A 22,321-nucleotide genomic window follows, 5' to 3' on the forward strand; every position below is an offset into this window, starting at 1 on the left:
GGAACAAGGTCCTTTAGTGCTGTGGCACTGTGCAGAGTATCTTTACCTTGCGAGACTGTTTTTCCCCCCTCTGTTAAAGCCCATTTACAGTTAGCAAAGAATGAAAGTAATTGGAGAGCCCAGAAATTATTCAGGAACCTGAGAGATGTTGAGCACTTGCTGTTCCCACTGAAGTCATGATTCTGAGCACCTCTCAGGGGTCAGGCCCTAAATGTGTTACCTGGTAACAACTGTGTTTTATTGTACGTCACTGGGCACACCTAATCAATGGTATAAACTGTGCCCCACCTATTGGGCATAATGTTTGGAATCACTGAGAATCTCTAGAACCTCTGGTGTGGGGACCCGGTGTCTGGTTTTCGACTGGAAGACCAGGTCAAAAAGGGACACTGGCAGCTCCAGTCAGCACCGCTGACCGGGCCGTTAAAGGTCCGGTCAGTGGTGCTGCAGCGCTAAGGCAGGTTGGTCTCTATCTGTCCTGGTACCGCGCTGTGTCCCGGAAGGTCCAGCTCCTAAGTGGGGGGGCCATGGGGCTCCACATGCTGTCCCTGCCCTGAACACTGGCTCCAAACTCCCATTGGCCGGTTCCCAGCCAATGGGAGCGGGGGGGCGGGGGGTGCCTGTAGTGGGCGAGAGCAGTGCGGGTAGCATCCTGCTCCCCATACCTACTACTGTCAGACCTGCTGGCCACTTCCGGGGCGCATGCAGCGTGGTGTCAGGCATAGGCGGCAGGTTATATACATTTGCGGTGCTCGGGCTCCAGGAATATTCAGGGCCGGATGCCCTGCTCCAGCAATATTTGGAGCTGGGTCTCTCCCCCGGCCCTGCCTGGATCGGGCCCCGGCCCCCGTGGGCCTCTTCCCCCCCCCCCCCCCACCCTCCGCCTGCCGCGTCCCTGCCTGGAGCAGGTCCCAGCCCCCGCCTGCCACCCCTCCCGCGTGTCCCCCTCCCCCGGCCGTGCCAGGTCCCTGCCTGACAAAAGCAGCGTGGCGCCCCGCCCCTCCCTGCTCTGTGCTACCTGAGTAGAGCGGCTCCCGGCCGAACTGCTGTCTGCTGCCCCAGGGTCCTAGTGCCTGCCCTCCGCTAATAACAAGGCAGGCTGCCCTTACCCTGCCCTAGCCCTGAGCCTCTCCAATGCCCCAAACCCTCATCCCCAGCCAGAGCCCTCATCTCCCCGCACCCTAATCCTCAGCCCCAGCCAGAGCCCTCATCCCCCTGCACCCTAATCCTCAGCCCTAGCCCTGAGCCCCCCCCCCAGCATGAACCCCTCATCCTCAGCCCCACAGCCCTGAGCCCCATACCCCAACCCTCTGCCCTGAGCCCCCTCCTGCATCATGAACCCCACAGCCCTCACCCCTGCACTCCCTCCTATCCCCAAACTCCCTCCCAGATGGTGCACCCGCTCCCCCTTCCCACCCCCAAACTCCCTCCCAGAGCCTGCACCTCTCACCCCTTCCTATGCCCTCAGCCCAGAGCCTGCACCCAAACTCCATCCCAAAGCCTGCACCCTGCACCCCTCCTGCACCCTAATCCCCAGCCCAGGATCTGCACCCCAGACCTCCCCGCCCCCAAGCCCCCTTCCAGAGCCTTAGGCAGGTGGGGGCGGAGTTTGGGGGGGCGGAGTTGGGGAGCGGGTTCTGGGCACCACCAAAATTTCTACAAACTTGCCACCCATGTCAGGACAGGCAGGCAGCCTGCCTTAGCCCCCATGCTGCAGCGCTGACCAGGAGCCACCAGAGATAAGCCCAAGCCTCAACCCTCTGCCCCAGCCCTGAGACCGACCCAGAGCCCGCTCCTGCACCCCAAAGGCCTCATTCCTGGCCCCAGCCTATAGCCTGCACCCTCACCCCCTGCACCTCAGCTACCAGCCCAGAGCACCCCCAAAGCCAGAGCCCCCTCCTGCACCCCAAAACCCTCATCCCTGGCCCATCCCCAGAGCCTGCATCCCCAGCCAGAGCCCTCACCCCCTCCCACACCCCAAGCCCCTGCCCCAGCCCAGTGAAAGTGAATGAGGGTGGGGGAGAGCGAGCCATTGAGGGAGGTGGAATGTAGTGAACAGGGGCAGGGCCTTGGGGAAGGGGTGGTGCTAGGATGTTCAGTTTTGTGCCATTAGAAAGTTGGCAACCCTAATCTCTGGGCTTGGGATCAAGGGCTCGAATTTTGGCAGGGGAGCCGCCCTGGTGTCAGATGTCCTTTTTACTGTCCTTGAGGTAAGTCTCCCCAAATTTAGCCCAGTTATCTGCTGAGCATGTGCAAACCAGATTCCATCTGCATTCAGCATGCTCTGTCCTCTTCTTATCTCCCATATGTGACCGGACAGGCTGTGCCATCACCACAGTGACTGAGCATCCTCCATCTCCAGGCTGCGGGGAATGAGCAGGACTTTCCCTGCTATTGTTCCTCCTGGCTGGTGGGATTGCCAGGCTACTGGGCACCAAAACTGGGAACAGGAAGAGTCTCCTTGCACCCTCTGCTGGCACCTGGGCAATGTGGAGAAGAGGGAGGTGTTAATTCCATTCTCTATTTCCTAACTTTCAAGTGCTTGACTTTGCAACCTTAGTATTCTTTTAATGTAGTGCTTTTTGATGCAATAGCTATACAACAGTTGAAAACCTTCCAGTAGAGGTAATGCCATTGGAAAGCAGAACCTGGGGCAATTGGGGGGAGATAGGGGTGGCTTATTTCAAAAGTAGGGAGGAAAGAGGAAAACAAGGGATGTTTCTGCTTTCTGAGCATTCCTCCCCTAAATGTCTCTGGATCTGCTGTGCTTTAAAAAGAATGGCCCAAGCATGTAACCATCTAATCCTGAGTGACTCAATACCTATCTGCTAGGCAGCCCCATGGCAATGTCAATGAGTCAGTAACTTAGTCTCCATCACACTCCTACAGTCTGCACGCCACAGGGGTGTAAAAATCTACTTCTGCCAGCAGGCTGCTGCTGAATGTGAGATGACCTCATGCTGGATGTTAAGAGAGAGAGATCCAGTGTGATCAAGGCTTCATTTAGATCTGAAGCTGGAAAGGGTAGGCCACCAGTTAGCATTCTTGTTATCCTGTGAGAATTGATACTGAACTTGTGTGAATTTTGCACTCCTCACCAAGCTTGACATTCTAAAGCGTCTTCTGAAATTTTTGTCAATTTGTAAGTGATCTAGTCTAGAGCACAGCCTGCTTCAGCATGTGGACTCGAAGAACACTCTAAATCTGAAATAGATGCCACCTCGAAACTTTGAATGGTCACAACTTGCTTATGTCAGAGTTCAGCTGACTCCCTTGAGCAGGGGTATGATAACTTCTCTCACTTATCCTGTCCAGTATCACTAAAGATCAGGTTAGCAGGGGGAGGGAAAGGCGTTTTGGTCCAGCTGTGCCCATGATGCCAGTCTGGCTGGAGTTTTATGCTTAAATGATCAGCAGTGAAATAGTTAGCAGTATTCATGGTAAACTTGGATGCTTAATGACAATCTAACATCCATTTAAAATTTCAGAGCTCCTGAATGTGCAGACCTGTTGTTGTGCCCTATATACAGGTCCATAGTTATGCAGGGCACTCTGAATAATAATTTTTTGGTCATTTTGCCTCTGAGCTCTTGTGGCAGAATGCTGCTACAGGCTCAGCCTATCTTGGTTCATTGGGAAGTGATGGAATGGCATTCTGCTGCATGCTGTTCATGCTTCATTGCTGTACAGCCCTTCGTGTGGAGTTGGCACAGCATCACAATGCTGTCATGTTTCTACCAACACACAGGATAATAGAACCTAGGGAGCACTACAGCTAACTAGAAAGTAGGATTGTGCTAGAGCTGTTGGCATAAAAACAGTCCCATGAATAAAATAGTAAATCAGTGCTCTAGCCTTCCTAGGCTAGTCTGGGAACATTCGTAATCTGTAACACTGAGGAAGTGTGAAACAATCCCATTATCTCCGAGGCACCAGGGATGTGCATCCAGATGTAACAAAAAAATTTCCATGGTCACTGGCATGACTTGAAATAGGTAAATTTCTTGCTTTTGAAGGATCGTTCAGATTCTTGCTCTGCCCTGGATTTCTTATTTGACTTATGATCCAAAAGCTGGAACTCAATGAAAAGACTCCCATTGACATCAGTGAACTGTGGGTGAGGCCCTTACTCTCGCCGTCTCAGTTCCCACTATGTAATACTCCCCTAAGTCATGGAGGTGTTGACCACGAATCCGTTAATGGGCACTCTCCCACTACAGGAGTGGGTGCCATAGAACTACCTAGACAGAGAGTGAAATGCCTGGTCATTTTCACTTATCAGTTCTCCAGCTCCAACACAACACTGGTGTATCTGGGTTTCCAAGCCTGCGGCAGAACAGTTAAAAAGCTGTAAATCACCTTAGGTTTGTAAAATAATTCCCTTCCTCTCTGAACCAATGCTTTTGGACCTAAACTAGTTGATAGTGCCCCTAGAAGGGAAGCCAATAGATCTATGTATGTCCAATGATGCAGCGCAATATAGTGTATTCTGCTTTGACAATGGAACCTAAGCACTAGTGTGTGCTAGAAGAGCAAGGTAGCGGGGTGTTTGTGTATATCTATATAATGTGGAAGATTTCATTTGTGAGCTGGGTGAGTGTCAAATCCTGCCTACAGTCCATTAGTAAAAACCTGCTTTTGTTCTCTTATTCTGAAACGGTGAAATGTGCTTTCTGATCTGCATCCATTTCAGAATCAAAATACTTCTTGTTCTGCCTTAGCTGTCAGCGTAGGAAGAAATGCTCTGAGCAGTCACTCAGTAAACACTCCTGCGAGAGTGATTCTTGTGACAGATGCTCAGCTTTCCTGTAGCTTGTAACTTGGACAGTGGCTGTCACTAATTTTTGGATAGCTGCTTTCTATCCCGCCCAGCCCTTGAATTTGCATGACTGATACTAACATTCAGAATGTGGCTAGAGGTCAGGAGCCAGCAACAGCAGGGGTATGACTGAGGGGGAAGCTACAGTTGTGCTTGTTACCTTGACAACAGCTCCATTAACATTAACAGGAATAATAGTGACAGTTTGAAATGTGTAGAGAGCAGAACGTGGGCGTCCTCACTGAGCAGGTTTTAAAACTGAGCTAGCGCTGTGTCTCTGATCTGTGTGCCATAATACAGTATGAATGTCTCGGTGGAACGTGTCCTCATAGGGTTCATGGGAATGCCCACATCTGACCTGCTGAAAAAGAGATCTGACAATGGTTGGAGTTCTACCTTTATTCCCTTCCCTTGCATTATAAAGGCTTTAAAGGGGTTTAATGAAATACAATGGGTTTTTTCCTCCTCCTCCTCTTCCTCTCAGCTATTCATATCATAATCTTTTGGTGTTGCTGAGAAAATGTTTCTGTATCGCAGTAGCGCAAGTGATGGGCCAGGGCCCCATTGTGCTAGGTGTTGTACAAGCACCGAACAAGACATCCCTGCCCCAAAGAGCTTATTCAATTGCAAGTGAAGGATTGGTAACCCTAGAGATGAAAGGCCTCATTTGCTCCATGGGGCAGGGGCAGTTTCCACCCCACTCCTTTGCCAATCTGCCTTGCCCCTGGATATCCCCCCTTTAGCGGTTTGTCTTGATTAGCATGTGTGGTGCTGTTTTAACTTTAGTTACTATGATTGTGGAGTGGCTAGAGTAGCATTTACAGACTTTTGTCCCAGCTCTGGTTTGCTCTTGGGCTCAGCCTAGGTTAACACACACCCCCCCCCCCCAATGTTAACCTTGCATTTGTAGGACCATTAACTGGTAGTCAGTTAGCGCCTGCTAAAACAGGTCCACAAATGATCCTGGGAAGGATAGTGTCCAGGGTCCATGGCCTATTTAAATCCTCAGTTTACAGCCTTCCAAATAGGGTATAAGAGGATATTTATCATTCTATGCCGGTGAGAAATAATGTGTAATTCAGGCATGCATATTAATTGGGTGTGAAGCCAGAGAGCTACAGTGATTCTAACTTGTGCATAATTTAAAAGCTAATCACCTTTTAAAAAGTGAAGCAGTTGGCTTATTAACAGGTGCTAACTACACCTGCCTTGTTTTTTTGGTGAACTGTGCTGCCAAGAAACCAATCTTTGTTTCTGGGCTCTCCTGGGTGAGGTGAACTGAAAACAGACTTGGTTTGGCAGTGCTAGGCCTAGGCCACTGTACCAGGGGCCTCAGAGTTATAGCTGATCTTGCATTAATTTATTTTAAGGCTGTTAATTTCCAGTTCCAAAATGTCTGGTTGTAACAGACGACATAAGCTAGATCCACCTTCTCTGAATAGTTTGCTAAGAGTTTGACTTGTGGGTGAATATTTTGTAAAACATAAGAACGACATGTAGTGTGCTGTATGTAACATATGCTATGTAAAACATCAATAGACAGCACCTGTGTCACACTTTGGGGACCCAATTGTCCTCTTGCTTATGCTAGTTTTTATTTCCCTGGGGGTGTGAGCAGCCATGACTCCTGTTACAGGACCATGTTGCTTGGGGATTTTTCATTCTTCCTACATGGGTAAGATCCCCATGACTGGGTATTTGCTTCTCCGAACAAACAATGGGGGTCTAAATAAGGGTATTCTCTGTTCTGAGTGAGATGGAGATAAGACAAACCCCTATTTTGATGTAGAGGCCACCCAGGTCCACAAGAGCCCAGACCGGGGTTCCTTCTCTAAATACATCTCCTATTTGCCTCTCAATTTCCTATATACCAAACATATAATGGAGCCCCCTTACCTATTTCTTCCAATCGCTAATGCTCTTACACACCATGCTTTCCTCAATAGCACATCAGTGTTTTGTTGCATAATTGGACCCTGATTTTTCAGAAGTGACTTGTGGTTGTGAGTATTCATCCTGAGGCACATTTCAAAAGTCTCTAGCTTTTTAGGTGGCCAGTACTTTCTAAAACTCCAGCTCCTGTCAAGTGTCTCCAATTAGGTAACCAAGCTCCCTGGTCACATGAAAATCTTGGCCTTTAGACACACAAGAGCTGAGAAGTGGGATTATCCTTCCCCCTCCACCCCCCAAAGAAAAAAATTACCCTCCCCTTTTTATATTTGGTGTTGTGTATTACCCCCTACTTTACCCCTCAGCTATCAAACTACGTCTGGTTTTACTTGCTTTATGTGCTGGTCTTATGAATCAACTTTTTTTCAAACAGAAGTGTAGTATGAGTTAAGCTCATGTTATCTTTCTCTAAAAAGCACTAACTTTTGAACTTTGCTGTTAACTATTTTGCAATAAATGGCACATTCTTATCTTTAGACAGGTTAAAAGCTACCTTTTGTGTACAGTAGGGAGCTGGAACTCCTAGGTGTAACCAACTCAGTTGGTTACAGATTGTCTCAGGCTAAGTAGAATTCAATTTACCACTGGTTGAAAGTTGTTGCTAGTACCTGTTCAAGCATGGGTGAAGTGAATTTGAGGGGGTCCTGGTCCACTTCCTATGAAGCAGGCTTATGCAGCACAAAACCCACTCTTCTCCTAGAGCATTAATTATTCCTCTTATTAGTAGTCCTAGAAGAGAGGCCAAGGCATGAAGGTGGTCATCAGGCAAGAACTTTCCTTTTAATCCTGTATGGCATAGGTCTAGCTCACAGTCAATCCTCATTAGTAAAGTCACATCAGGGAAAACTTGGGCAGTGGTTTTGTGCTCCACCTGTTCTGTAGTTAATGGTGATAGCTCAGTATAATGCTATACTAAAAGATGGGAGAAAGTAGGTTCTACAATGAGAGGGGACGAGAGGCCCTTGACTGACCAGTGCTGTTTCCAAGATCTACATACTCTCTATTTATGCAATGCAACCCAAAGCTGCTCTAATAGCACCACTGTGCCTTTTCTTTGTAACTTATGTTTGTATGTTTTTCTTAAAGCCCTAGGTCCTGGTGTTGGGTGGCCTATGAAAGTGAATACTTAGTCCTGCTATGAGTTCAGGGGGGCCTGGACTAGAAGACCTCTCAAGGTCCCTTCCACTCCTATGATTAAAGAGTATGTGCTTGGCCTGAAATAAACCAATCCCCAACACCCCACATCTCAGTCTTTCATGTGTGTGAAGAAGAGCTTGAAATACTGAAGAGCCTAACCATTTTTTGTAAATCACATGTGTATTTTTTGTTTGAAGAGGTGGGGTGGGTGATTCTGCCTGTGTTTAAGAGTTCAGTGGCCTATAGTACCATGCTTACAGCTCGTACCTGCTCTCCTGTGAAGCAGGGGCTGATGACAAAGGGCCCTCTGCCTGAACAGCTGGCTATAGGCATTGCTTAATTACTACCTGCAGAAGGGGTGTGGGGGAGGGGAGAGGTGGAAGTGGTTAATTTATCTTATAATGACCCCCTGGACCTAGCCTGGCACCATTGAAACTACGTTTCCCATCAGCCCCATGGGGCTGCCAAGCTACAACGGCGTCACGTGATTACTGTTAGCGATGGAGAGGCTGCATCCGGGTCCTACTCTTCCTTCCCCTCCCTCCGTAACGACCACAACAAGCAGAAAGAAGGAAGCGCTAAGGCCTGGCGGACACCCGCCCTTGCTGGTTACAGAAGCACCGCCCCTGCGGCGAGGTGATTGGGCAGCGGTTGTAAGAACGGCCGCCTTATTGGTCAGTGGGAGTGAGGAGGGAGGGGATGTCACAAAGGATAGGTAGGCGCGGCGGCTCAGGGAGCGAGCGACGGCGCAGGCGGAGGGGGTGGCTCCCCCTCCCTGTCTGTCCCCTTTTCCCGGTGGCGGCTCCTCCATGAGGGCGCCCAGGGCCGGCGGCGGGTTCCCGTGAGGAGCGGTGGGCGGGGCCTGGCGCTCGTCTCCCGCGCGGGCCCGGCGGCTGCGGCAGGTGAGACCCCGAGCCCCCTCCCCACCGCGGCCCGCCCCGCCCCCGGGGCCGCTCTCCTGGCGGGGCGGGGAGCTCGCTGCCGGGCGGCCCCGGGCCCTGCGCAGCGCCCCTGCCCCGGCAGCGATCGCTCCCTCCTTTGTTTGCAGGCGCCTCTCGCTGCCCGGCCCAGCCCGCGGGCCCCGCAGCCCCACGGAGCCGGGCGGTGCGGGGCCCAGGAGACGATCTGCCCGGGCGCCCATCAAGGCAGGATGTTGCCCTGCTGCCAAGAGCCCGCTCGGGGTTCCGCGTGCGCGGAGCGAGCACCGCCCTCCTCAGCTGGGGCAGGGGTCAGCACTGGCACCCGGGGGATTGGCGCTTCCTAGGCACGTGCTAGGTACACCGCTTGGAGGGGCTGTGACCCCGTCCCTCTCCCGGAGCTAGAGCTTTATCTCCGGTGGTGCTGCTGCTGCTAAATTAGCAGTGCTTGTCACACTTCTCTCTCACCGCCTGGCGGTCTGCACTGTGGGGTTAACCACCGTTTTATTTAATGATTCCTTGCGTTTAAAAGTCAACAGCGAGCGGTTTGTTTGTCAAAGAGCGCATCCTGCCTTTGCTAAAACTGCCCTTGTGTTCTCCGTAGGTGCAACATTTGAAACATGAACAGCAAAACGCGTTACCAGTTTTCAAAGCTGGAACACAGTTGTCTGCGACGTTTCCAAACTAATCGTTACACAAGGAATTTGTAAATCCTTTGTAATGGCCAACAAGAAAGAACCTCCTTTCTTCAATGATGATAACGTGGGACCGTTTCACTACAAACTTCCTTTTTATGAAACTATGGAGCTCTTCATTGAGACACTTACAGGAACGTGCTTTGAGCTGCGAGTGGCTCCCTTTGAAACAGTGATTTCTGTGAAAGCTAAAATTCAAAGATTGGAAGGTACTGTCTCTCTTCTTTATAAAGCCAGCACATTGTATATCATTTTAAAGGAAAAATCAACTTGCAAATGACCCTTAATTATAATTGTGCTGAAGATCAAGCTAGGGAATTAATGTAATTGGGTGATGCTGTCCGTCCATAAATTAGTTTGTAGCTAATGGTTTAGTAACCTCTGGTTTAAAGAGACTTCTGACATTTCTTGTAATATATTCCTCCTTGGTTTTTGTACATTCTGCTAAGGTATTATAAGGGCACAGTTTATCACTAGTAAAACTTTAACAATTTCTCCTTTTTTGGAGATAGTATTCACTGTGTCAGAGGATTATCTTAGACACAACTTTTTGGTTCACATATTTGTCTTGCCTATAGTTCACTGACTGTTTCTAGGTATAGTCAGGAGTTGGACTCTGCTTTTTCTTAAAGTGACAAAGTTGCTGCATGTGTTGAAGTTAAAACACCTTTTATACTGATCTTATTCTACAGTATGTAAAAACTTTATAAAGTGAATGGAGACTTATTGTTAACTATTAGATATAAAGCATCATGTGAAGTATGGCCCCGCTCCCAGGAGGCCTAACTCTAAGGGTTAAATCTCCCTCCGTGAAACTTTGCACTGGTGCAACTAAATCAGTGGCTTTGCACCAGTGTAACTACTAATGTAGACTGCGCAGCAATGGTATACAGAAAAATTTGCACCAGTACCAAAGTCAGCTGTGCTGCTGTAAGCCCCCTTTTGTGCCAGTGTAGCATCTCTACATTGAGTTTTTACCAGTGTAACTACACCAATGTAGCTATACAGATGTGAATTTCCTTCATGTAGGTAGGGCCTTAATTAGACTTCATAAATTCTTTAACATCTTGTGGAGGCTGTGGGGATACGGGCTGCATGATGAGTGGAGGGAGAGGTTCTTATGTTGTTTGTGGGGGGTTTTTTGGGTTTTTTTTTCCCCCTCATCATGGCTGAGTATGGTGGTGGAGAGTAAATATGTGTGGCAGAATGCTAGCCATATCAAGTGAGTTAAAGGATTTGGGGGACAGGAGTCAGTTGCTTTAATGCACAGGAGCAGGAGAGCTGCTCCAAGAGGAGGAGGAAAAGGGGAGGCTAGCAAATGGGCATATTATGGTAGGCATATCTAACTTGTGGGAAGATCACAATGAGAATTTGATTATCACTAAGGGTTGTGTTATAGTTACAAATAGTACCACTTACTAGAACTTTATGATTTATGAGTTGCATTTCTCAGAGTGGTAAAGTGCTTAACATTCCTGAATAATGGGTCTGATTATACAGGCTTTAAATTACTTATAAATACACTCCACAAAAGTGTGGAAGACACAGAAGACCACCAATGCTAATCTCTGAAAATCACTTGTATGGCTTGGTGTTCCATAGTGTGGCTAAAAGACCCCAAGATCCTCCCCAGTGTGCTGTGTAGGGACAGATAGGCAATTTTTCCTGACTTGCGGTTGATCAGCTTGTACATGTAAATAGAATGCCATGGTGAAACATCCCATCTTACACTGTAAATGTAAGTTACAGGCAAGCAATTACCCCATACTATTGTGTAGGTCAGGATCTCTGAGAAGGAAATACAGAATCTGGGATTTCTGTGAGGGGAATACAGAATGATGACCATTGTTGAGTGCAGATCCTGTAAGGGAATTGTTAACTATAACAAATGCTGCTAGCAGAATTAAAAACTAGCAAAGAAAACTATTCTTTTGTCCGTTGCTGTATTATCAAGAGACACCAGTGCATTGTCTACACTGTAACCTGGCCTGAAAACAGACAGATGGGGACCAAGTAAATATGAATATTTCAAATACTGCCAAAGGGCAGGTCTACACCAAGGGCGGGGGTCGAACTAGGGTACGCAAGTTCAGCTACGTGAATACCGTAGCTGAACTGGAAGTACCCTAGTTCAAACTACTTACCCGTCCAGATGCCACGGGATTGAAGTCCGCGGCTCCAAGGTCGACTCCGCCACCGCCGTTTGCAGTGGTGGAGTACCAGAGTCAACCGGAGCGCGCGGGGAGTTCAAACTATCGCGTCTAGATTAGACGCGATAGTTCGAACTCCGAGAAGTCGAACTCACCGTGTCGACCCGGCAGGTAAGTGTAGACTAGTCCAAAGCCACTTTCCTACTCCCTATTTCATAATCTGACCTTCTTGGGCAGGTTTAGGGATGTGGAAATAGTTGATGTCTGCTTTAAGAAAGCTGGATATCTCACCAAGAACAGCCCCAACACCTCTCTGCTGATTTTACCAGGTATGAAGAGCACAGGTAAACTTTGATAACAGGTAAGAGCCCAGAGTTCCTCATACACACTGAGGGTTTAGATGTGCTAAACTGCTTGAAGCTCAACCAGAGCTGATGTGGTGGTCATGCCTTTCAGCTGCAGATCTGTTCCCATGCATGCAGTCTGTCCCATGCAAATCACAGCAAACTTATATGAAAAGATTCAAACTTGTCCTAGCAAAACACACTTGATTATCTTCAAGGCGGTGGCAACCTGGATTCTTGCTTCACCCAGAACAGTTCCATTGAATGAGACTTTGGAGATGCTGTAGTGAAAGAGAGAGCCTCATTTGTCTCTGATAGCAATGGCATAAGAATTTAAATGCTGTCCTAGTCAATCTTCCTCAGAATAGGACTACTATCAGCAGCAACCTCCACTGCATCAGTTTCACTTCCTGCAGGAATTGTATATTAAGGTAGCATGCTAAGGTTTGTAAACTGCATATTGATTGATCATGGACGTGATAATAAATCACTCTGTAGATGTGGATCAAGACTAAGACAAGCAAAGTGGTAAGATTTTGGACTGCAATACAATGAAATCGTAAATATGAATTATTTTACTAAACCAATTCTCCTCAGTCTGTTTTATCTCTTCTGTTGCTGTTGGACTGAGAGTGATTCCTACCCAAGTCTCTCTAATGGCCCCGCAAGTGAACCTTTTACTTTTGTAAAGTCACCCCTAAGCCCATAGTTGTCTTTCATTAAGGCAAAATACAGAACAATTGTTCCTATTTTTAGTTGCCAGGATTTGAGATCACGATTCTCTGTTTTTGGTTCTACCTTTTATAAATATTCTTTTTAGAAATATGTTTCCTCCAGTTCTCTTCATATTCTGTATCACAAGTGCATTACATGTAAACGGCATCAGTCTTATTCCTTACCACTTAATCATAATAATCTGGTAGTTACTTTTAAAGCAACCTATTGTGATGTCATAGAATTGATTACAGTTGAAAAAGCAAGCAGTGGGAGTGGATTGAACTCTGCAGCTTACTCTTGTTTCTTGCAGAGACATGCTTCACCACTGCAAATGGTGGTACTGCCTATGCTGGGGTTTATATCAGCTGTAGAAAGTAGTTCTGGCTGCTGGAATCTTGTCTACGCCTCTTGCTGTAAGAGGGTTTAAAACTGGCTTGCATTTTTTGGAAAAATTTCCCCAGTGTCAATAGGGTCTCCTAGGCAAAGCAAAGATTGCTTTGCCAACTCAACAACATCTTCAGTCAGGGACAGTACATGTTTAAAAAGTCAATTAATATCCTACAATGACTATCTGCTGGAAGAAGCCCTACCTGGGGGAGGGTTTCGCAAAAAGGGAACAGACTATTTAGTTACAATACTAAATACAAACCTGTTCTCTGATCCACATGTTGTGTGGTGGTGGAGATGTTTCTGGCATGATAAAGCAAGTACACTAAGGAAACCTGGAAGATGTAGTGAGACAGAATGGGATTGAACTTCAGGGGCTGTGTCTGACAGGCTGGCTCCAAGAGGGGAGAAAATGTTCTGTATAGAAATGTAAATTATGCCCTCTGCTTTTGAGGGCAGAGAGGTGGGGAAAGGACCTGGATTGCTCCCCTGACTTGCAGAGCAGGTTGTCACTTGGAGTGACAGTAGATATTTGGAGAGAGGCAAGACCTGAATTTGTATCACCCCCTCCCCTGAGCTCCAGTTGTCCAGCTGAGCTGATGCAACCTTGAGACATAGTTGAGCACTAATTGCTTGGTACTGATTAGAACTGCCCAGTAGCAGAGCCACATGCTTCATAGGATGAGGGGGCTCTGTGTGACCCTCATGGTCACCGCTAGTTTTATATTCTGAGTCTGTATGCAGATTTGTCTCCTCATAGAAGATAAACTACAATCCTGCAAAAGGACACCTAAAGAAGCTTTCCTTGTATATGAACCTACAGAAACGGATACTACTTTATTTGCGTTTTAAATGTAGGATTTATAGGAAACAGCATAAAAGTGAGTATCTGTGCTTCTGTTGTTGCAGACAGTAAAATTATTTTCTTTTCAGCATCCCCCACCAAAAAAAGTACTGTCACCTTAAGAAGAATGAAAAAACATGTCTGACTTGGTAGGCTTAAGTTAGATCATTTGTTGCAAAAGAACATTTTGTAACAAATGATCTATTAGTTTATCAAAGTAATTGGAAATCACCCCTTCAAGGCATGACAAATTCAGACAATAAAGACTGTGTAACCAGAACTGTTAAGTTGAAAACCATTTTACTACAGAAGACTCACTGGTTTTTGCCAACTTGCTTTTGCTCATGCTGCAGACTTTAAATATGACCAATTATTAAATAGCCAGCTGAAGAAAAGGCATTTGTTGCTCTATCATGTGAAGGTTTCTCCTTCATATATGACTTTGTCAGATTTCAAATGGGCACAGCACTACTGTCATTTCATGCCTTTTTTTTCTGGCTGAAGTAAAGATATGTTGGCAGCTTCTAATGTTGAAGGGATAAAAGCGACCCCTCCCATAACCTGATGGGGACATTTCCTGTAGCTGATAATTTGTTTTTTAAAAGTTGACAGTTGCTCCAAAATGTGAGCTCTGCTTCAGAACTGTGCAGTAGGCCCTGTAGCAACAGTGAACATACCAACTGGCTCTTTTGTGCCCTGTTTATACTCTATTGTGTTCTCAACTCTTGGTAGGTGTGTTGACTGCAGTGCTATGATTTTGAGAGCTTGATTCTATTTTCATTCCAATTTGAGGACCAAAGTCTTTCCTCAGAAATACTTGTGCAGCCTCACTGTGCAAGGGTTGTAAATCTATGGGCTAAATTCTTCCCTCACAGTTTATCTTGGGGATGCAGAAACCAGTAAAGTCAGCTTGACTTTCAGTTTGCTGGGTGAGTTTACAGGGGAGGCAGCTAGAAAAAAACCATCTTGTTGATATCCAGAGTCATTGAGATGATATATGGAACCCTTTCTGTCATTTTATACACTTAAAAAAAAAAAGTGATAACTGCTCATGGAAGTGTGACATCTCTGCTCAGCCCAGTTTTGCTAGTATTTATGTCTTACCCTGATCTGTCGTTACTGTTCCAAACCATTCTGCTGTATCATAATATTTTGCATCTTATATTTTTCAAAATACTAGGCAGATCTTACAAGGCATCTGATTAATGTTGATAACCATTCTTCCTGCTCTTAAACAATGTAGTGTTAAAATTACACACACCTGGGCAAGATCACTTTAAAAATGAAGTTACGGAAGTTGTATCTTGCTGCAGTTTACTACAGACATTGTGCAGTGTTTCATAACGAGATCTGTGGAGGTGGTGAGTTTGGGGTCCTGTGGTGTCATAACTGGATATCATACATATTTGATGCCAGTTGTATCCTCCTCGGTCACTTACTGTGTCTTTCAGTTGACTTAGTTTACTCTAGGTTATCAAGCAAACATTACAAAGAACTCATATTGTATTACACTATTCTATACCCTCACTTTTGAGTATTAGAATATACAAGTAAATAGAGTATTGAGCATACAGACATTAGAATTACCAGGAGTAATTTGGTGTATTTAGTATCTGTTGTTTTACTGACACTGCATAGAAATGGCTCTTACGAACTATAAAATATTTGAGGCTTTTATCACCAACAAAGCAAAATTGCTCTTCAATTTTAAAGACTGTTAAATGCAGGAGTTGTATTTTTCTGTTATCCTTCATACTAGGTATTCAAAGGTCAATAGAAACTAACTTATGATCTGCTTCAAATATTTGAAATGTTAGGATTAAGCAATTAAGAACAAATGTTATGTGAGCAACAACATAATATAAAGTTTTTTGTTTGATATTTTTGTAGGCCAAAAATATCTAGCAAGGAAAAGATCCATTTTTCACAAATTGCCTGTACCTGGCAAACGTGCTACTTTTTTTCAGCTTGTTATGGACATTGTGCTTCTATTTGTTTAAATTGCAAAATACCCTATTATATATAAAGAGAGCTAATCATTAGAAAGTTCATGTCACTAGTCACTTTTAGTAACTTCTCATCCATCCAGATCTACAAAGATTGAGGACGCTTATGTACGGTAACCCTCCATTATTCCTCTTTATGGTCATAATGAGTCTGACACACATCTGCCTTCATTGATGAACACGCACACTCATCATGTTCCCATGGCTGAAACTGAGGGCTGAATTTGACTATTAAGCAGGATGAATTAAAATCATCAATTGAAAAAATCATTTTTACTCATTTACATGCTGCTAGTTCTTTCTTTCCCGCTCTGTAGTCTTAAATTGCTAAAATTGAATGTTTTATAGGTTTCTATTTGCAAGTAGAATTTCAGATTTTACTATTTTTTTTCCTATTAAAAAGTTTCACACTTAAAATGTTGCTGTATGCTGACAAAGACCAAGTCCATGGCCTCATTAACAGCCTGACCATTATAAACTCAGACACCAAACTGATAAGCAAATAGACCATGCTGTATTGGTAATCAGTATCACCTTCCTATACAGTACATTGAACTGCCTCAAGTGAAGAAAGCTGAAATGTTTCACCAACCCATATATAGTCTTCCATCAGGATTTACAGTTTGAAGTCCATGACCCTTGTATTTCTACGTTTTTAGATGTTTTTGAAAATTCCACCCATAGGCCCGTTTTTGCTACCTTTGGTCTATGTGCAAAAAAGTCACAATAACTGTTAATGTATTGAAGGTCTAAGTAACATTACATTGTTAGCACAAAACAAAATTGAATAAGAGATTTTATGCCATAGAGAATATTTTATAAAATACAATTTTAGTCCCCGATGCTGCAAACACTCATGTACATGCTTAACTTTTAGTGGTCCCACTGAAGTCGGTCAGACTGACTATGTGACTAAAATTAGTAAGTACCTGCTTAAGTGTTTGCAGAATAAGGATCTTAACTTTCAGTGTTTTGTGGTTTGCTTATAGCAGTTCTGTAAAATTAAAAAAGACTCTCCCAGTAGTAGCATTTAAAAAGTGTTTATAATGAACTTAAATTATAGTCTAAAGTTGCAGTATCACGTATTTTCAAACAGAGCCTCAGCCTGATGATCCTGCCAAGGAGTAATTACATCTCTCTTTACTCTATCAGCTGTATGCAAGAACAGCATCCTCTTCCGTATTTCTTCTGTCACAGCACAACTCAATTTTCATTATTTCAGAGGATGAAGGGAAGTGTACATACAACATGTAATTTTAGTGTTTGGCTAGGAATAGCCATTTAGAGAAACATCATGTATTCATAAGGCCAAGTAACCCTTTCTCAGTGTGTTAATTGTCCTGTGGAGGAATCTTACTAGTGCCAGGAGGAGCGCAAACGATAAAATGGATATAATTTTTTACGTTTCCACCTTACTAGGCCACTAGGAAAGGAATATATATAGGAGCAACACAGATGCAAAAGCTAAGGATTCTCCACTGCTTGGTTTTTGGAGGTATTTGCGTGCATTAGAGAGTGCTAGTTTTTTGGGTCCAGTACCATGACCCTTGTGCCTCAGCGTGAAGGTTAGTGTTTACACTTCTCCTGCAGGCAGGCAGTATGTGGTTTCCATATAGGCCACTACCCCAATATAGCATGACCTGATGTAACACGAATTCGGATATAACATGGTAAAGCAGCGCTCTAGAGGGGCGGGGCTGTGTGCTCCAGCGAATCAAAGCAAGTTTGATATAACGCGGTTTCACCTATAACGCAGTAAGATTTTTTTTTTGTCTCCTGAGGACAGCGTTATAGCGGGGTAGAGGTTTAGTTTCGTTCTACTTACAATATTTGTAGAATGTTTTTAATGAAGTCTTAAAATGTACTGTACTTTGTGTGGGTCATTTGGACAGAATTGCTTCCATCTGACACTTCGTTAATTTTCAAAGACCCAGCAGACCGACATGCTAACTGTGATTTGTGCCTTTGGCTAGCTGCCTCTCAATCTTAAATAACTTGCCGATTACAAATATTTTTCCTTTCAAACTTGCGTCTGGTTGTGAGTCTACCCAAGAAATCAAGACTGGAAACTGTCACCTTTTAGGAAGGTATAAAGGGTCATTACTGAACTCTGCACAGTTTGCTTTAAATGAGTGTCAAGCCATAAGTGAGTTGTCCAGACACATGGAGGGAAAACAAAGTTAGCCAGCAAGTGAAACATATGACTTCCTGTAATTTCCAGTGCAAAACACAGACCTCATGTACACTGCTGCTTCTCAGCACTTCAGCCATGTTTCCTTTTAATAATATGCTGTCATGTCAAATTTGTCCTAAAATGTTGGTGTGGTTTAATAACAAGCTTTACCAGACATAAGACTAGTAAAGTGTTTCTGTAATTTAAAAAACAGACCTGAGAGTGTTTGCAGTGCAAATTTTACACAGCCGTGGATCCTGCACCGGAATCTGAAACTTCAGATTTAGCAGACACAGAAGTAAAAACACTATAAACTGGTGAAGCCTGGTCTAACTAGGGCTGCCATGGGTCTGCAATCTTTATCTAAAACACTGAAGTGTAGCCATTGGCCATTATCTAAGGTAAGGGATGATCTGACAGACCAGTTTTTGTATCCCCAACTGGTCAGAGCCAGAAGCCTTATTCTAACTTGCTGCCAAGGCTCAAAGACCTTGTCTACACTGGTGGCAGCATGAAGGATACGTGCTGCTACACACAGCAGTGAAGGGCAGGCTGTGTCCACACTGTGGCATGTTGCTATACAAAGCGGCAAAAGGCTCTGGCAGGCAGGAGGCAGTTGAGAGAGGCTTGAGCAGCAGAGACCCCACTGCTTTTCCCTGCCACTGGAAACTTTCACTGTGGTGGGGAAAGGCTGTGGTGGCAAGGAGGTAGCAGGATACTACACTGCTAAAGTGAAGATGGGGGAGGCACTGTGCTTGGGTGTGTAGAAAGCCATGTAGTGTGTATGCCCTAGGGTTCTGGCATGTCTGTACTCACCTAAGACATACCTCACTGGCTACACAGCTAGCAAGGGTGTAAGCAGCAGGGCATTCAGTGTCTGTACGCTACACTCTGCCATAACTATAGATCTACCCAAAGTGTGTGCACAAGATTCAGGGGGTAGGAACTGGATGACTGAAATACCACAGAAGCAGTGTTGAGGAGTAGAATTTGGGAAGCCCTTGAGTAAGGCCACATTTGCTCTAGCTTAAGCCGTGCTAGTATAGGTGTGCCTTCCTGAGTTGCAATACACCTCAGCTTACAGCGTAGACAAACCCTAACTCTGGGTGGTAGCTCTTTTGTCTAAGTTATAGCCCTTGTGATGTATTTAAATGTGTGCCTAATGTCTGGCAAGCGATGTGGCTAGAAAACTCACACAGTTTTTAGTCTTTCTGAAGAAGATTCTACAGTGATGTTATACTAATTGACTGACTTTTAATATTGTCTTTTTTAAGGTATTCCTGTCTCTCAGCAGCACTTAATTTGGAATAATGTGGAGTTGGAGGATGACTATTGCTTGAATGATTACAAGTGAGTATAAGATAAAACTAAAACCAGCTGTTCCAAATATAACTATTACTATTGGAAACTGAGAGTACTACAAAACTTCACCTTTTTTTGTTGACCATTCACAGCATTTCAGAAGGTTGCACTTTGAAGCTGGTACTGGCTATGCGAGGTGGGCCTATTAACACTAGAAGAGGTAGGTACAAGTTTATTTGTGTCGGTTTCATGTGAAGAATCAAGACAGTCTAATAATGACTCTTAAACAAATGCTCATAACTGTAGACGATTGCATTTTAGTCAAGCTTTTTGGCTGAATGGACTTTGATTGTAAAGGAATTGGAAGATTTTTGAGGAATATGTAAGGGTGTGTTCATCTTTCATATTTTGTGTTTTTAAGAGCCATTAGCCCAAACCCATTAGCCTAAAGGAAACTCTTGATGTGAAGTTGGATTAGACTTTGAAAAGTGAATACTGCAATAAAACTATTGACTTGGCTGCCTCATATATCCTGAACTGCATGTCTTACAGGATAAATTTAATGATACAATAAAGTATTAATCTATAAATTTAACTGGAAACATTGGAATAGATAATATGTACACATTATGGTGGGATTTCCAAAGGAGGCTTATGGAGTTGGATGCCCACTGAAATCCTCAAATTTCTAACTAACACTGAAAAATCTCCACTAACATGGCTAAGTTACCATACTGTTGGAATGTATAAATTCTGCATGTCCTAATTGTGTAACGTGAAATGTGAAAATATATTATGCGTTGGTAAAGGGACACATCTTAAAAATCATGCTTGCCTAAAATTGTATCTTCTGGTGTTTGTAAAACTAAGATTATTATTATTATTAGCAAAGTTATTAGACGATCGTTACTTTTACTTTTTTTCATTTAGCACACTTGTGTATAGTCTGTCGAACTTGGGGACATGGGTGCTACATGTTACGAACTCACTTTATAAAACTGGCTATATTTCAAGTCAATATGCCTTTTAAAAAAAATAAAATAAAAAGGGAAAGAGAAGAATCAGGAATCCAGAGCTATTTGGAGTGTAGACGTATTAAAGCAAAGGCTCCCATAACATGTCATTGTGCTTTGAGATTTGATTGTTTCTATTATCTTCATTGCTTACTTCAGTGGCAGTTCTTCCTCAGCCTGACATAAATTAACCCTTTGTTTTATTATCCACTTTTCAGGCTGAGTTACGTTAGCACAGAACTCTAGAGGAGTCGTCCTAATAAGGTCCATCCTTGGCTAATAATCTGAAGTTCTGTAGTGCGTCCCTAGTCATGAAGGAAAGAGTAGGGCAGTAATTTTGGCAACACATGGCCTTGCCAGCTTCTGCATTTCACATGACTCAACACATCATCTGTTTTGCACGTAAACTAGTCTTAATTTTTAATAGTCTAGCGAAAAGGGAAGCAAAAAGGAGGATATAAAGTTTAATTGCTGAAAATGGAGAATGGGTTTTGAGGAGGGCAGTAAAGTGGAGCTACTGACTTCAAATAGTTTCATGAATGGACTGCACTTTGAATGCTGATGAAAATACATGCACAGGACTGCCTCTATACTGATTCTTAACTAAAAATGCGATAGACTGATTCAGGGGTTGGCACCACCATGTTGTGCGACGGACACTTGACAAAATTACTGAACATAGTGATGGACATGAGGAAGGGGGTTTTATGTCATTCAGTCATTCAAATTTTTGAAAATTTACCACGGACCTCAAAATTTTTACCACGGACACGTTGCTGACCCCTGGACTGATTTGTTTTTGCTTTTTAATGTTCAAACTTTTTGAACCTAACATAGTTGGACAATGCAATTTTTAGGTGACTCTCATCCAAAGAGATGACAGCTGGGTTTTAAGGTTGAAAAATGGTTCATGCTCACAAAGCATATATACAAGGACACCCAGATCTTTTTGCAAACGCTCCCTTCAGCAATATTCTGAAATAGCTTGGAGGTCAAAGAGCAGTGTAGTTTGAGCATGAGAATTAGTGCACCAAACATTCTCTTATGACTTCAGAATCTTTGTGCCCTGTGAACGGCAGCTCTTAAACTGTAGTAGTGGTTACCCAAGCATGTCATCCTGACGCATGTTTTGCTTATTACTACATACAGATGGGGCCATAGCCTAGCCTGGGATAGGTAAAGCATTGTTATGTGATAAAACCCACAGAGGCATGAAAGCTGAAAGTGAGGAAATCCCTTTGCTATTTTCACTTGTAAAGCACACTGTAGAAGAGAACTCTACACATCTTGTAGGGGATTCACATCTAATCAGGCTTAAATGAGTTCAACTTTCAAAGCAATTTAAAAATAATCTGCCTGACACTTAGAGCTTTCATATAATGAAACCTCAATTGCAGTGTCACTAAGTACAATCTACTATACATAACTGTAAAAATGCCTTGTTTTACAAAACTCTGCTCTAGTCTTTTCACTGAGTCCTCGTAGGTTGTTGTTGTTTTCATAGGAGAATTACATTAGTCTTTATTTCTAAAGGTGCTCCTTGCTCTAATCCTATTTTCTCTAATTCAGAGTAATCAAATCTAACCTCACTCTTCCTCATTTTAGAATGGTAAAATTAATCAAGGTTTAAAACCCCAAAGTGGGTCTGATTTCATTGGTTTTTGTATCTCCTCTGCTCACTTTTCAAATGAGAGTTAAATATTTTAGGGGGAAGTTTATATGTAAGGTTTTCCTATCAGTCTGTATAGGTATTGGTTCTAGTTAATTTATTTTACTTATAAATCTAGTTAGTAGAATTCTCCACCCTTAATCAGCTAACTTTGTTTCTCCTCTGTCTTTCTATCTCATCCTTGGACATCTAAAGGCC

General features: G+C 44.1%; 1 protein-coding gene and 1 long non-coding RNA gene across 5 annotated transcripts in view; one reads left to right on the plus strand and one right to left on the minus strand.

Moving 5' to 3' along the window:
* Positions 1-2,021: 2,021 nt before the first annotated feature.
* Positions 2,022-8,539, minus strand: LOC120368863. The gene is made up of 3 exons (XR_005582817.1): positions 8,399-8,539; positions 8,174-8,253; positions 2,022-2,480 (listed from the first exon to the last, which is right to left on the minus strand). It is a non-coding gene; the product is annotated as an uncharacterized LOC120368863 (long non-coding RNA).
* Positions 8,540-8,617: 78 nt separating this feature from the next.
* ZFAND4 (zinc finger AN1-type containing 4) overlaps positions 8,618-22,321 on the plus strand; it is a 43,003-nt gene continuing 29,299 nt past the window's right edge. For 2 of the 4 annotated variants that reach the window (XM_039481507.1, XM_039481510.1), the window contains exons 1-4: positions 8,618-8,808; positions 9,428-9,727; positions 19,414-19,489; positions 19,594-19,661. In XM_039481507.1, coding sequence (XP_039337441.1) covers positions 9,544-9,727; positions 19,414-19,489; positions 19,594-19,661 — 328 coding nt within the window. In that variant the 5' untranslated portion in view covers positions 8,618-8,808; positions 9,428-9,543. Of the gene's footprint in view, positions 8,809-9,044; positions 9,182-9,427; positions 9,728-19,413; positions 19,490-19,593; positions 19,662-22,321 lie in introns of those variants that run through there. The other 2 variants (XM_039481509.1, XM_039481508.1) reach the window with 2 other exon arrangements.

Source organism: Mauremys reevesii, linkage group 7 (genome assembly GCF_016161935.1).
Source record: "Mauremys reevesii isolate NIE-2019 linkage group 7, ASM1616193v1, whole genome shotgun sequence".
In the NCBI taxonomy this organism is placed as follows: domain Eukaryota; kingdom Metazoa; phylum Chordata; order Testudines; family Geoemydidae; genus Mauremys; species Mauremys reevesii.